Raw genomic sequence first — 12,221 nt, forward strand, 5'->3', positions numbered from 1 at the left:
ACTCAGCCTCCTTAGGGAACAGTTTAATCTCAAATGAGTTGTGCACTGTTCACAACTCGTCACCCTACCCTTGTTTCCTATTTCTACTGCTTCTGTTCCTACATGAAACAAAACCTGAGTACTTACAGTATCAATGGTGGCACCTGTAGACTAGTTAGGAAATAGGAACTACAACTCCTATGCTGCTTTAGCGCAGTTCTGATGACGTTACGCGGGCATTTCCCGTAGTAACCTTTCCTGTCTGTCTAGTGGTGCGTTTGCGCCTCCTGCCTTGAAAGAGAGGTGAAGAATAGTTTACTTTCCAGAGTTCAAGGTTTGCTTTCGGTGTTCGTCTGGAGTAAAGGGTTTTGCCGAGGCTTTAAGCCCCTCTTTGCAGAGCCAAGATGCTGAACATGTGGAAAGTTAGGGAGTTGGTTGACAAAGCGTGAGTACCTCCTAAGTATCATTCGCTTTTTCCGTTTTGTTGTGTCTGTAATTTACCTGTTTGAAACAGACACGTACCCAAAACTTTGACGTCACGTCACTCCAACAAGTTAGCTAGGCTGCATGCTATTAGCTAGTTAGTTAGCTGACTTTTACTAACACTGTTTGTCTTAAGTATGTGTGTCCCATATTAGTCACGGTCACTTTGCTTGGTCGCCCTGTTAGTCTGCGATGTTGTTTGTGCTGTTATTGTATGACTGAGCGTGCCGTTCGTGTGTTTTGTTCGACAGTGCAAGCTAACTCGCTTAGCTAACAAGCTAATTATGTAGCCCTGTTGGTAGGATAGCTAGCTGACTGGACTAGCCAGCTAAGCTAGTTTGACAGCTCCCCTGCTGAATAATTACCAGAGACCGTAAGGAAAGTTAAACAGCACGTTTGGAAGTGAGCTTAATTTTACTCTTCGTCGTTTTGACACTTGTGACTATGACACACTACGTTGTAGTGTAAGTTGAGTTAGTTGGGGAAATGTTTTGCCTGGCTTTATTCTGTTTTCGAGCACTGTAACACGTTAAGTCCAATTACCCTAATTTTTTCACCTTTTTATCACTTCACATAATAAAACTATTGCTATATTGTGATATATAGGAGTTACGTCAAAGTACTTAAAAATCAGTGACAGTGTGTGCAGTGTTTTGCAGTAAATGTAAGTGCAAACATTGGATGATTAAAGTTAAACATGGGTAGTTTGTGTTTACTTTTGCAGCAGACTGAACCAGGACAACACCTTGGGGTTTAGTATGCCTTTTGTTCTGCTTTGGGCTCAGGTTTACTTTGAGCTGCTGACTAAATGTGAACAGGCCGTGCTGTATTGTAGGGCTGTGGTAGACAATTGCACAATCCCCCCTCCCTACAAACGTTTAGTGGCTAATTTTACAAAACCAGACAATAACTAGTTTGCATAAGAATGAAGTCCTGTAGATGTGGTTGTCTCCCTGTAGGGTGATTTCAGGACTTACTTTCATGAAAGAGCTAACAGATAAAACAGATCAAGTTTTTCTTGTATTGATGTATTTATTGTTCTTTGATATGCTGCTACTAAGACTTCATTTCCCCACGGGGATTAATAAAGTACTTCTTAATTCTTAATAGAAACAAAAGATGTGAATATGTTTTGGGTTATTTGTAATTATTATCATAAACTTATTTTTAGACATGCCAAACTTGTGATTTATACTTAAACTGAAGGTTTCATGATGCAGCATCACTATTGCGTGATTTACATGAAGTTTTTGCAGGTGCAGGTGAATGGTATTTAATTATTTTATAGACTGTTTTTTAATGATTTAACAAATGAACTGCATTTCAGTTGAGTAACTGCAAGGGAAATGCTTTGACAGCACTACAGCAGCGGAAACCTTCATGATTGTGTGTCACTGTGAGAGAATCACAACTTCCGTTTTATCAGTCTGATATGTAAGAAAGCAACCGCTTCTGTGAAGAGATAAGCTGTTGCATCACTACATCTTGTCATCGTGTGTTTTGTTGTCATTGATGCAAAAAGTCTCTATCTCTGTGAAACATTTTCTAGGTTAGTGGCCTATAAGTTAATATTCCCACCAGAATTAAACTAGACTTTTTCAGGATCTCCTAAGAAAATAAGGTTACTATAGCCCTTGGGCTAGCCAGGAGGCTGCAAGAGTTGTAAATAAACACCTGGAATGGAAGTCTTTGAATACTTTACAAAAGACAGTATGTTAGCAGAGGGTGAGCATAGCCTGGAGCTTTGAGTAGTGACACAGCCCGTCTTTGGAACCACAGAGAGGGTGTATCTCTGTTAACCCTACCATCAAATCATGGCTACTCTTTCAGGCCCTGTGAATTTTGTTGCTGATGTGGCAGTAGTGAAGGATGAGGAGGTGCAAGTTTCAAATTCCGCGTGTGCCTCACCATGGTTTTGACTAAAGCTGGGTGATGGTTTGCTTAATTATCTGGAAAAAAGATTCCTGTTTACTTCTTGATTGTACTTGTGTTGTTTGTAATCTAGGTTGAAGAAAAGTCAATGGTAAACAGAAACTGCAGGAAGTTTTATAGTCAGTTTGAGTAGATAAATACATTTCCTCCTGCGTAGCATGTTCTCTTCACTATTGAGGTTACACACAGCTATTGAGTCTGCCTTTATGTTTGTTTTTTTATATATTGTCTTAAAATACAAAATTCTATTAACTTACAGGTGATATGAGATATTTACAGAACACTTTCCATATTAGACTATTAGCATCAAAGAGCTACCATTTGCTGTGTTGCTCTTTTCTTATCTGAGTTCCTTTTTCTTTGTAATTAGTTTCTCAGAATGTCAGCCGCAAAAACACTCACACTCAGTTGTACAAAGCCATTTTACTTTTTGTTCTTGTGTATTGGATGCATATTTGCATTTTGCTTGTTTAATCAGTTGCATTTGACTGGCAGTTAGATTCAGACATGCACAGCCTGAAGTCTTATTTTTCTCATTGCATAGAACCAATGTGGTGATGAACTACTCGGAGGTGGAGTCTAAGGTCAGAGAAGCCACCAATGACGACCCTTGGGGACCATCAGGACAGCTGATGACTGAAATTTCAAGGTAGGGACACTGAACGCTGCACTGTTAACATGTCCTACTGAAAAGCTTCAAGGTTATTTGAATAAAAGCAAACCACAGAAAGACCATGATAAAGCCATTTTCTGCTACATTTACAGGAACCTGTTTTGAGTTCAGCAAAGATATTTTTTATTAGCCCTACCCGTTCCTAGGTAGTATATTCCTGTTGCTACTACCAGTACTCAGCATTAGCCGTGTTACTCCTGCAACACATGTATCATCAGTTCAGAATGCTATCTGGGAATTTTAAATTATGTAGTCACTGATAATTGATTAATAATCATGCTGCTAATCAGAGACAGGTACTGCATATAATATATATAATGTAAATATATAAACTTGCTTATTGTTTCTTTGTAACAAATTACTAAGAGCCGAAACACTAAGAGGGTCTTTGCTACTTTGGAATTAGTCCTGGGACAGTATTCACAAAGGGTTGCAGCCTACCATTGAAAGTCTGCCATTGAAAGTCCTCATAAATTACACTAAAAGCTCCTAACCAAGAGCTTCCTAAAACAGGCATTAACTGTTGCATGGTTGTTCTCTTTTGCTTTGGAGAAATCATATTGATTGTCCAAACGTTCTTTTGCTCACTCAACATACAGATTATGCTACATGGATGTCTCGGTATTCGATTGAATATAGTTCACACTAACTTGGCTCAGGCTCACTCTAAGCAGCCAGTGTTGGATTTATGATTTTTTTATGAATGACCAATAGATTTTTAACACAGCAGTCAATTAAAAGAAAATAACCTGAAAACCTTGACTGTATTATAAACAAAGTGGCATATGGGTTTCACCCTTTATTGGTCTGATTTACCTAATCCTTGGAATTCTTAGTATTCAGTAAGTATACAAAGGCAAATGCTGAAGAAACCTGTAGTTCCTGAAATACTGTTTAGCTCATGGGGGTTTGTAGTCTCAAGAGTCTTTTACCAAAGGCTAAGTGAGTAACCAGTTCAAATGACATCATGCATTGTAAATTAGACCTTTTGTCAGTTAAAACTATCTTCCTCTTTTTTCTTCTGTTTGTAAACAGAGCAACTTTCATGTATGAGCAGTTCCCAGAGGTTATGAATATGCTGTGGTCCCGCATGCTGAGGGACAACAAGAAAAACTGGAGGAGAGTCTACAAGGTAGTAATCTTGCAACATCCCCCTAAGGCTTGAAACACAAAGTACAGTTCTGGTTAGGCCTGAAACTTTGCTGAAGTTAATAATAATTTGGTTTTACCTTCATCTTTGTAATTCTTCCTCCATGCTCAGAGACAAGATGATATCAACAAATTTAGTTACTTCACATTGTTTTACTGAACTGAACCAAACGTTTTCTCTAACTACTGTTGTGCATCTCTGTTCTCAGGCCTTACTGCTGCTGGCACATCTAATCAGGAATGGATCAGAGAGAGTTGTAACCAGTGCCAGAGAACATCTGTATGACCTAAGGTCATTAGAAAGCTATCACTTTGTAGGTAAGGTATTGTGGTGGTTTTTTGTTTGTTTTTGTTTTTTGGACTGTATCTTTTTTGTTTGTGACAAAAACACCTTGCTGTTCCTGTTCCTGCACATCAGGATTATAGTGTTTACAGTAACAATAGCTTCAGTGTAAGCTTTAATGAATAGATGCAGGCCCTAAGCACTGCTTAGTCCTCAAACCAGCTGTAAAGCAGCTTTTGTTTTTCCCATTGATGTGCATATATTAGGGTGTTTACAAACAGGACACTCAGGGTTCCATGTACTGGCATATTCATATTTATTGGCATTGTGAGTGTATCCTTAATAACTTACAGTTTCTAATTTTTGTTCCATTTTCATCGTTCATCCCTCTGTCTTTAGATGAAAATGGGAAGGACCAAGGTGTAAATGTCCGTCAGAAGGTGAAGGAGATGGTAGAGTTTGTTCAGGACGATGACAGGCTAAGGGAAGAACGGAAAAAGGCGAAGAAAAACAAAGACAAATATATTGGAGTGTCTTCTGACAGTATGGGATACAGAGGCTACCGTAAGTTAAACAGACAACTTAATTATTTAATATTAATTTTTAAATTCAGTTCATGAACCTGAACAGATACAACAGACACTTCATTATATGACTGATAACAACAAAATGAGGAAAAAATGTAGCTCTGTTCTTCTTGCCTCTCTAGCGGGGGACAGGTACGACTCCAGTGAGAACCGGGGGAAATGGGACGATGACTGGGACAGGAATAAAGGGCAGTTCCCCTTCAGTGAAAAGTTGGGGGAGATCAGCGATAAAATTGGCAGCACCATCGATGATACTATAAGCAGATTTAGGAAGAAGGAAAGAGATGACTCACCAGATCGATCCAGGTGAGAGACAGCCACCAAATGTATGGTGCCATATCAAACCTATACATGACAAACTGTGTTTCAAATATAAACACAGTGAAGGTTTACTGATGCTGCCAAATGTTCTGACATCACTGTTAAACTACACACCACTCTATGTTCTCTGCAGTGATCACGATGAGGAGTGGGGTCGATCGTCTCACAATGGCAAGCAGGGAAAAGAGTTTAAAGATGAAGAGGAGACTGTTACCACCAAGAGTGTACAGATTGTCCAAGCAACAGAGACAACAGCAACTCGAAAGAGAGGGGCACCGTCCAAGAAAGTAGACCTTGGAGCTGCAGCGCACTACACAGGAGACAGGAGCCCAGATACCAGTACCAAACAGGTAGCAAGAGCACGTGTGAGAGCTGACATTGAGGCATTATTTATAAGGTCTGTTTGCATTTGTACTGTGACTTTATTTTTTTTATTTTATGTTTTTTATTTCAGTCCCAGCCAGCACCAGCCCCTCAGCCCTCCAGTTCTGGCCTAGCTGACTTACTAATGGTGGATACCACCCCTAGACAGCCTGCTGGCACAGGTAAAATGTAACTTGACGCTCAGTGTAATAAAAATGGATTTGTTATCTGTCTTGCCAGCATAAAGATAAGAGGTTATCTATTACATTTCTTTTTCTAGATACAAATTGCTCAAAGACCAGAATCCCAAAAAGAAAAATATCCCTTCCAGTAGCTGCACATTTGCCTTGTAAAACCATTAATTCAGTGTACAAACTAATAAACCCCACAGTAGCTACAGACACACACACACTGAGGCCTGTTGGAAGTGACGGTGCCCAGCTGCTGACACTAGCTTCTGATTTTGGGGACAGCAGGGGGAGGGAGTTGATGTATATGAACTAAGTGCACCAGATGTTTTTGGAGGAGTCCCTAGTGAATGGTGAGGGCGGGAGCACTGAACAGATGTTTGGTCTCCTCTACCTATCTGCTGCTTCCACCCCTCCCCTCCATTCTACACTTCTGACACTGAAGGAATGCTAACTATTCCAGAATGACACCTGGTGCTCACTTGTTTAAAATTCACATTTCTGTTTCTCAATGCAGACCTAATTGGTGGATTTGCTGACTTCGCTTCACCTGCTGCCTCTGCAAGCCTGTCTTCTGCTTCTGGTTGGTTTACAGAATTTTATTGTTTTAGTGTGTGCAAGTGTATGCTGTGCTTTTTGCAGCCATACTGCTAGAATATTCAGAGGGATTCTAGGAGGGAGCCCTGGCCATATGGAGCCTGCTACCTGCTCTGCATAATAAGAACAGACACACATCAACTCCTGTTATGTATGACAAAGAGACAGGGACAGAGAAAGAAGTTGGTGGGGGTGGAGAAAGCTGAGAGAGGGAAATAGACAACAAGGCAGGCCATTTTAATGAAAATTTTAAATGCAGTACCAGTGGTCACTAAGAATGTACCTGAATAAAGCTAAACTGACCCCATTGATTATTCAGTGTATAGGACAGCATGCTTGTTTGACTTTTCTTTGCCAGATATATAGATTTTTTTACTTGCTTAAACAGTGATACAAATATCCCTGTTTGGAACTCAAGCCCAGGCATCCATACAGCTGTCATATTTCCCTTTCTTATTACAGCAGCACCAGGCTCTAGCACTAATGGGGACTTCGGAGATTGGAACGCCTTTCCTGGAGGTCAGATGCCAGCAGCTGCTCAAAATGTTGATGTCAGTGGAAATGACCTTTTTGGAGCCATGACAGTGGGTCCTACCCCTGCCCCAGCCCCCGGCCCATTCTCAGCGCCAGGCTCCGGTCCTTCCTCAGCAGATCTATTTGATTTGATGGGGCCAACTCAGACCCTCACCTCCTCTCAGAGCCTCAACTTTAGCATGAGCAGCACACAGAGCATGAGCACCACAGTCCTGCCTCAGTCTAAGTCACAGGTATGCATGATTGCACTCATGCACACACATTATTTTTTAAATAATTTATTGATATACATACCATTACAAAACTCTTGTGTTGGGCATGGAATGAAAACACCTGGAGATGAATACCCTGCAGACGACACTTATGATATGTTTTATTATTTTTATGATTATGTGTTTTCCTCAGTCAGAGATATGTTGGATGGTTCATACATATTCAAACATAGTTTTCATGATAAGTAAAAATACTGGTTGGTTTTACACGACTTCAGAGACCTGGCTAAAGTACATTAGCAGGCATATTAATGTGAATCAGCTGCCATGTAACTATAAAATGTTCTTGTCAGGTATGTGCCTTCACTGTGAAATAGAAACATGTAATAATATATAATAATACTCAGTAGCAGAGCATGAACACAGTTTCAAGCAATGGCATATATACCAGTTTGCATACCAGATGGTTTATTCATTATTTATTACTCATAAAACATGATGGTTAGAGGCTTTAAATACCCATCCTTTGCACTGCTTCTAGCTTAAATATTTTAAACACAAACCTCAGAATTGACCAGTAAATTCTGTTAAGGTCTCTATATAGCTATTACTTTTTATTATTGTTAATGCCCACTGTAATGAGCAATTCTTCATATCTCATAGAAGAATAAATATGTTTGTTTTTTAATAGTGGAGACAGATAAAATTTTGAATAGTATTAATAATTACACACTATATAGTTGAAGCCAAAATGTTTGTTGTAAGAATAGTTACCATTTAGTTTTTCGCACAATACATGGCCTTCACCTCTACTTTGCAAATGAGGGAAAACATATTGGAAGATATGAAAATGACTGCAACTCTGGCTGTGTCTGGAGCTGCAGTTATGTGACGGTAGAGTCGGCCAGTTCTTTAAAGCCTGCATGTAGGACTAGTTCTGCAAAGGTAATGACGGCCCCTAAACGACTTCTCTTTCACCTCTCAACAAAGTACTGTAATGAGCTTGACCAGAATCAGAGTCAGATGAGACTGTTTGATAGAGACATACGGTACATAATGTGATTGAAAGACAGAGAACAAGCGTGATAGTGGAGAGTAAACATACAGCCTTACCAGATGCTCATCTCCCCCTGAGACCACCCACTAACCACCCACTCCTCTGACACAGAATGAGAAGAATGAGATTTGAGTTATAAAAACAGTAAAAACCCAACAAAAGCCTGCATATGTTAACTGTATTTCCATGTTAAAAGGTTGTTGACCTACTTAAAAAACAGTTGTTCTTTGTTTTATTGAAAATACACCCACCTATTCCTTCTATGCCAGTTACTTTAGATGCAATGTTTTTAATGAGGTCAGAAAGAGACACAAGCAGATTCTTCTGACAGTATCAGGGTTAAGTGGGTCAGGCTAAAGGTTTTTAGGGACTTGAATATTGAAAAATGCAGCTTTTCATCATTTCACTATTGAAGCATTTCTTTGTCTTTTTACTGTTTATATCTGATTTAGTGTCTTCTCTGTATCACTAGCCTCTTCAGAACATGGGTGGTCCTCTACAACCACAGTCGCTTCAGCCTCTCCAGCCAATGCAGCAGGGTGTAGCCACTCAAGGTGCAGGAGCCAAAGCATCCCTCCCATCTACCTGGTCAGATCACTCAGTCAACATCAGCCTTGACTTCCTGGGTCCTGGCATGCACCCCCCCAAGCCCAGTCAGCCCAGCCTCAACACCCTCCAACACGGTGAGATTGCAAGCGCTAACATAAGTGGCAACGGCACTGTTGGTTTCGTTCAGAACTCGCTGTCAGTCACATTAACTTAAGATTTGGCACTGTTATTCACTGAGATTCTTCTCCTACCTCCAGGCCAGGTACCTGCCAACATGCTCTCACAGGGATTTTCCGGCATGAATCTTGGACCTTCAAATGTCAGACCAACCATCAATCCTATGATGCTCCCTGGAGCTGGCATGGGAATGGGCATGGCCCCCAACCAGGGCATGATGGGGATGGGTATGAACATGGGGGTGCCACAGGGAGGTATGACCATGGGGATGCCTGGTACTATGGGGGTGGGGATGGGGATGGGAATGGGGATGAACCCTGCTATGGTCCAACAGTCCAAACAAGATGCCTTTGCTGACTTCGGCAACTTCGGAAAGTGATGGAAGCCAAGGGCAAAGATTATCAGGAGGGGTGGTGGCAGTCTCTCCGTCCACTGGTGAAGGATTGTTATGAGCTGCAAACAAAGAGTACTTGAATAATATCAACTATCATAAATACCAACACCCTGCAATCTCTCTGTTTTTAAAGTGTTGTAGTGATAATGAGAATTTGTTTGTGTGTGTGTTGTTTGAACCAATGATCTGTCTGGGCTGGTGGTCAGACAGACACACTGAAGACAGTGTGCCTTGTTGGTTGGTTATGAGTCAGTGAGAGGAAGGGAGAGAGTGCCACTGAGAGAATGTGAGGGGGATTTGCTTTATAACCTCAATCAAGTCAAATCACCAGATTAGCTTAAGTGAATGATGAGTTTGAATAACATTATCAGCCATTTTAACTTTCTACAAACGCTGAAGAATGTCAAGTTACCTCTTTTTTTTGTCCTCGCTCTTCCTTTGACCTGTAAATAAAAATCTGCAGCCCGTACAGTAAATTATGAAGTTCATACATTAGAGGCAGTGACAATTGAAGAGTTATATCATACAGACCAAATCTGATATGAATTAAGGCCTATGATGAAGCACACCATCTCTTTGTACATAATTGTCCACACTCCAAATGTGGCTGTGAGTGCCGCAGAACGAGTAAAGAATGATTGTTTGCAGTGAATGCTATTGATTTAGAGAAATTTATCCTTTAACCGACCATCATTTGTGGCCTTCCTTTTGGGTATACAGCTATATATTTTACTTCAGAAGTTTATTGTAATCTCTTTGCATCCAAATGAGATAATCAGTAGATAGAAAGAAGACTCACATGAGGGTTGTGGGTTCTTCATTATAGCAGTGCCTGAAAGACTTTAGCCTTTCTTCTTAATTTAAGCTCTTTGAAGGAGACAATGTAACTGTGCAGTGTTGAAGCCAACTGCCAGATTAGAGCTTCTGTACTATGTACAAACATAATGTATGTTTGTACACGTGCCTCAAGCCAAGTGTACTCTGGGTACCGATATCAAATGCAATTATGTAATTGCTTCACTCATCTGGTTTTGTTCATTCCATGCACCTTTAACACAATTTTGGCTGGTGACGGAAAATAACTATTAACTCAGCACCTCAAGTGTTGACTCAGACTGTTATTAAGACTGTTCAATGCGTTATCTGTTCTGTTATTTTACATCTGTGCATCTCTGTAAATGCTGCTTTCCACCTCCACCCTCAGTCTTCATTAGTGTTGCACATAAAAACTGCACTCTTAAACATTGTCACCATGTGTCTTGGAACATCAGTTACAGAAGACTGTGTTAGAGGAAGCACTTTTACCAGCTGGGATCATGTTAGTTAAATGTTTCTTGGGGTTGCAAAATTATGCAGCTGTACACCAGCTACCTTATGTGTTTGATGTTAAGAACAATGCTCCCTATTGGTTTTAAGTGCCTGTTGGTGGTTGCCTCCTGACCTTTGTAATGAGTGACTGATAATCAAAATTGAATCTTGGCTGCCTGATATTTCTAGTATGTTAAACATGAGAGAAATAAATCACTGACCAGAGGAGAAGGCAGTGGGTTCTAGGCAGGAGGATCCAAGTTGTGTGTTCTCTGCTCTCCCAGGGGCTCAAGAGGCGGAACACACTAACACATAGTAGCCTTGCATCGGTGTCAGAAGCATTGAAATGACCAAAATCTTTTGCTGTTTTTCTAATATATATATAAGTAGATCGTTTTATGCGTTTTGTTTCCTCTTTGAATTGTTTTGGTCCTCTCTAAAATGGCATTGTTACTGAAACACTAGTATATGCAAATGTAAAGAAAATCCTTTGAGAAAATTAAATTTTGCATTCAGTTTTGATTTACACATTCAGATTCTCTACAACATTAAACAGTTGATTGAAATTTGTTAATGGTGTGTGTTATTTGGTGTGCTATGTCATTAGCCTTATTCAAAAGTGCTTCCAGCAGCAGAAGTGAAGCCACCGCACTTTACTTTGAAATTACATTTTACTGGGTAGGGGCTTTAACTTCGTCTGAGTTAATAAGGAAAGGCCTTCAGTGTTGACTTTGTGTCCTTAATTCTTCAAATACACAGTTTCTCTTGGTGAGAGATGGCCTGATTAAACTGGTATAACACACGAGACAGATTGTTCAGTCTAATTGTGGCTCATCTCAGTACGATTGGTGCTGTGACCTTCTCATATTGTATCAAGGTTTGTTGGAACACACTTGTGTGACAAACACGACTAAAACACGGCATTGCATTAAACAATTGACCCCATTTTCCCTCTCTGGAGAGCACTGTTAAATGGGCTATACTAATAATAATATTCTGATGCATTATATGAAAAGTAATAGTATATACATTAGATGAACAAAAGCCTAGCTGCTGATAGAATCTGCCCCACTTTTGACATAAAATATAAGGAAAGAGGGTCAATTAATCTTGCTGCAGTAAAATTAAAAGAAACTAAAGTACAAAAATAAAACTCAGACCCAGACTGTGTTGGAACATGCAATTATACTGTGCCGCTCATCATCCACAACTAACCTCTGTCATTTAAAAAGAAAAAAAAACATCCTCACAACTTTCATGAGACACAGTAAATTGTGCTTTTATGGGTAATGTGCCCATTAAAGAGTAAAAGCAATCTGAGACGTCAAGACAAATGACAGCTTTTGAGTGCCATCTGCAATCTCCAGCTTCACAAACTCAATTATTCATAATGCATTTATGAAGTCCGCTGAGACTGCGCTGTCATTCCTGTTCA

The 12,221-nt window shown here is 40.1% G+C and overlaps 1 protein-coding gene across 3 annotated transcripts; it reads left to right on the plus strand.

Annotated features, from left to right (window-relative positions):
* Nucleotides 1-218: 218 nt before the first annotated feature.
* Nucleotides 219-11,290, plus strand: clint1a (clathrin interactor 1a). Of its 3 annotated transcripts, none has more exons than XM_028415697.1 (12): nucleotides 219-424; nucleotides 2,939-3,043; nucleotides 4,103-4,199; nucleotides 4,426-4,534; nucleotides 4,899-5,063; nucleotides 5,209-5,392; nucleotides 5,541-5,757; nucleotides 5,862-5,952; nucleotides 6,476-6,541; nucleotides 7,018-7,322; nucleotides 8,831-9,041; nucleotides 9,165-11,290. In XM_028415697.1, exons 1-12 carry the CDS (start codon nucleotides 384-386, stop codon nucleotides 9,461-9,463), a joined length of 1,890 nt encoding a protein of 629 aa, XP_028271498.1. In that variant the 5' UTR covers nucleotides 219-383; the 3' UTR covers nucleotides 9,464-11,290. The 3 variants fall into 3 exon arrangements, with proteins under 3 accessions (XP_028271498.1, XP_028271499.1, XP_028271500.1); XM_028415698.1 differs by having other exon boundaries at nucleotides 7,021-7,322; XM_028415699.1 differs by lacking the exon at nucleotides 6,476-6,541.
* The last annotated feature ends 931 nt before the right edge of the window (nucleotides 11,291-12,221 follow it).

The sequence above is a fragment of the Parambassis ranga genome, chromosome 10 (assembly GCF_900634625.1).
Source record: "Parambassis ranga chromosome 10, fParRan2.1, whole genome shotgun sequence".
In the NCBI taxonomy this organism is placed as follows: Eukaryota; Metazoa; Chordata; class Actinopteri; family Ambassidae; genus Parambassis; species Parambassis ranga.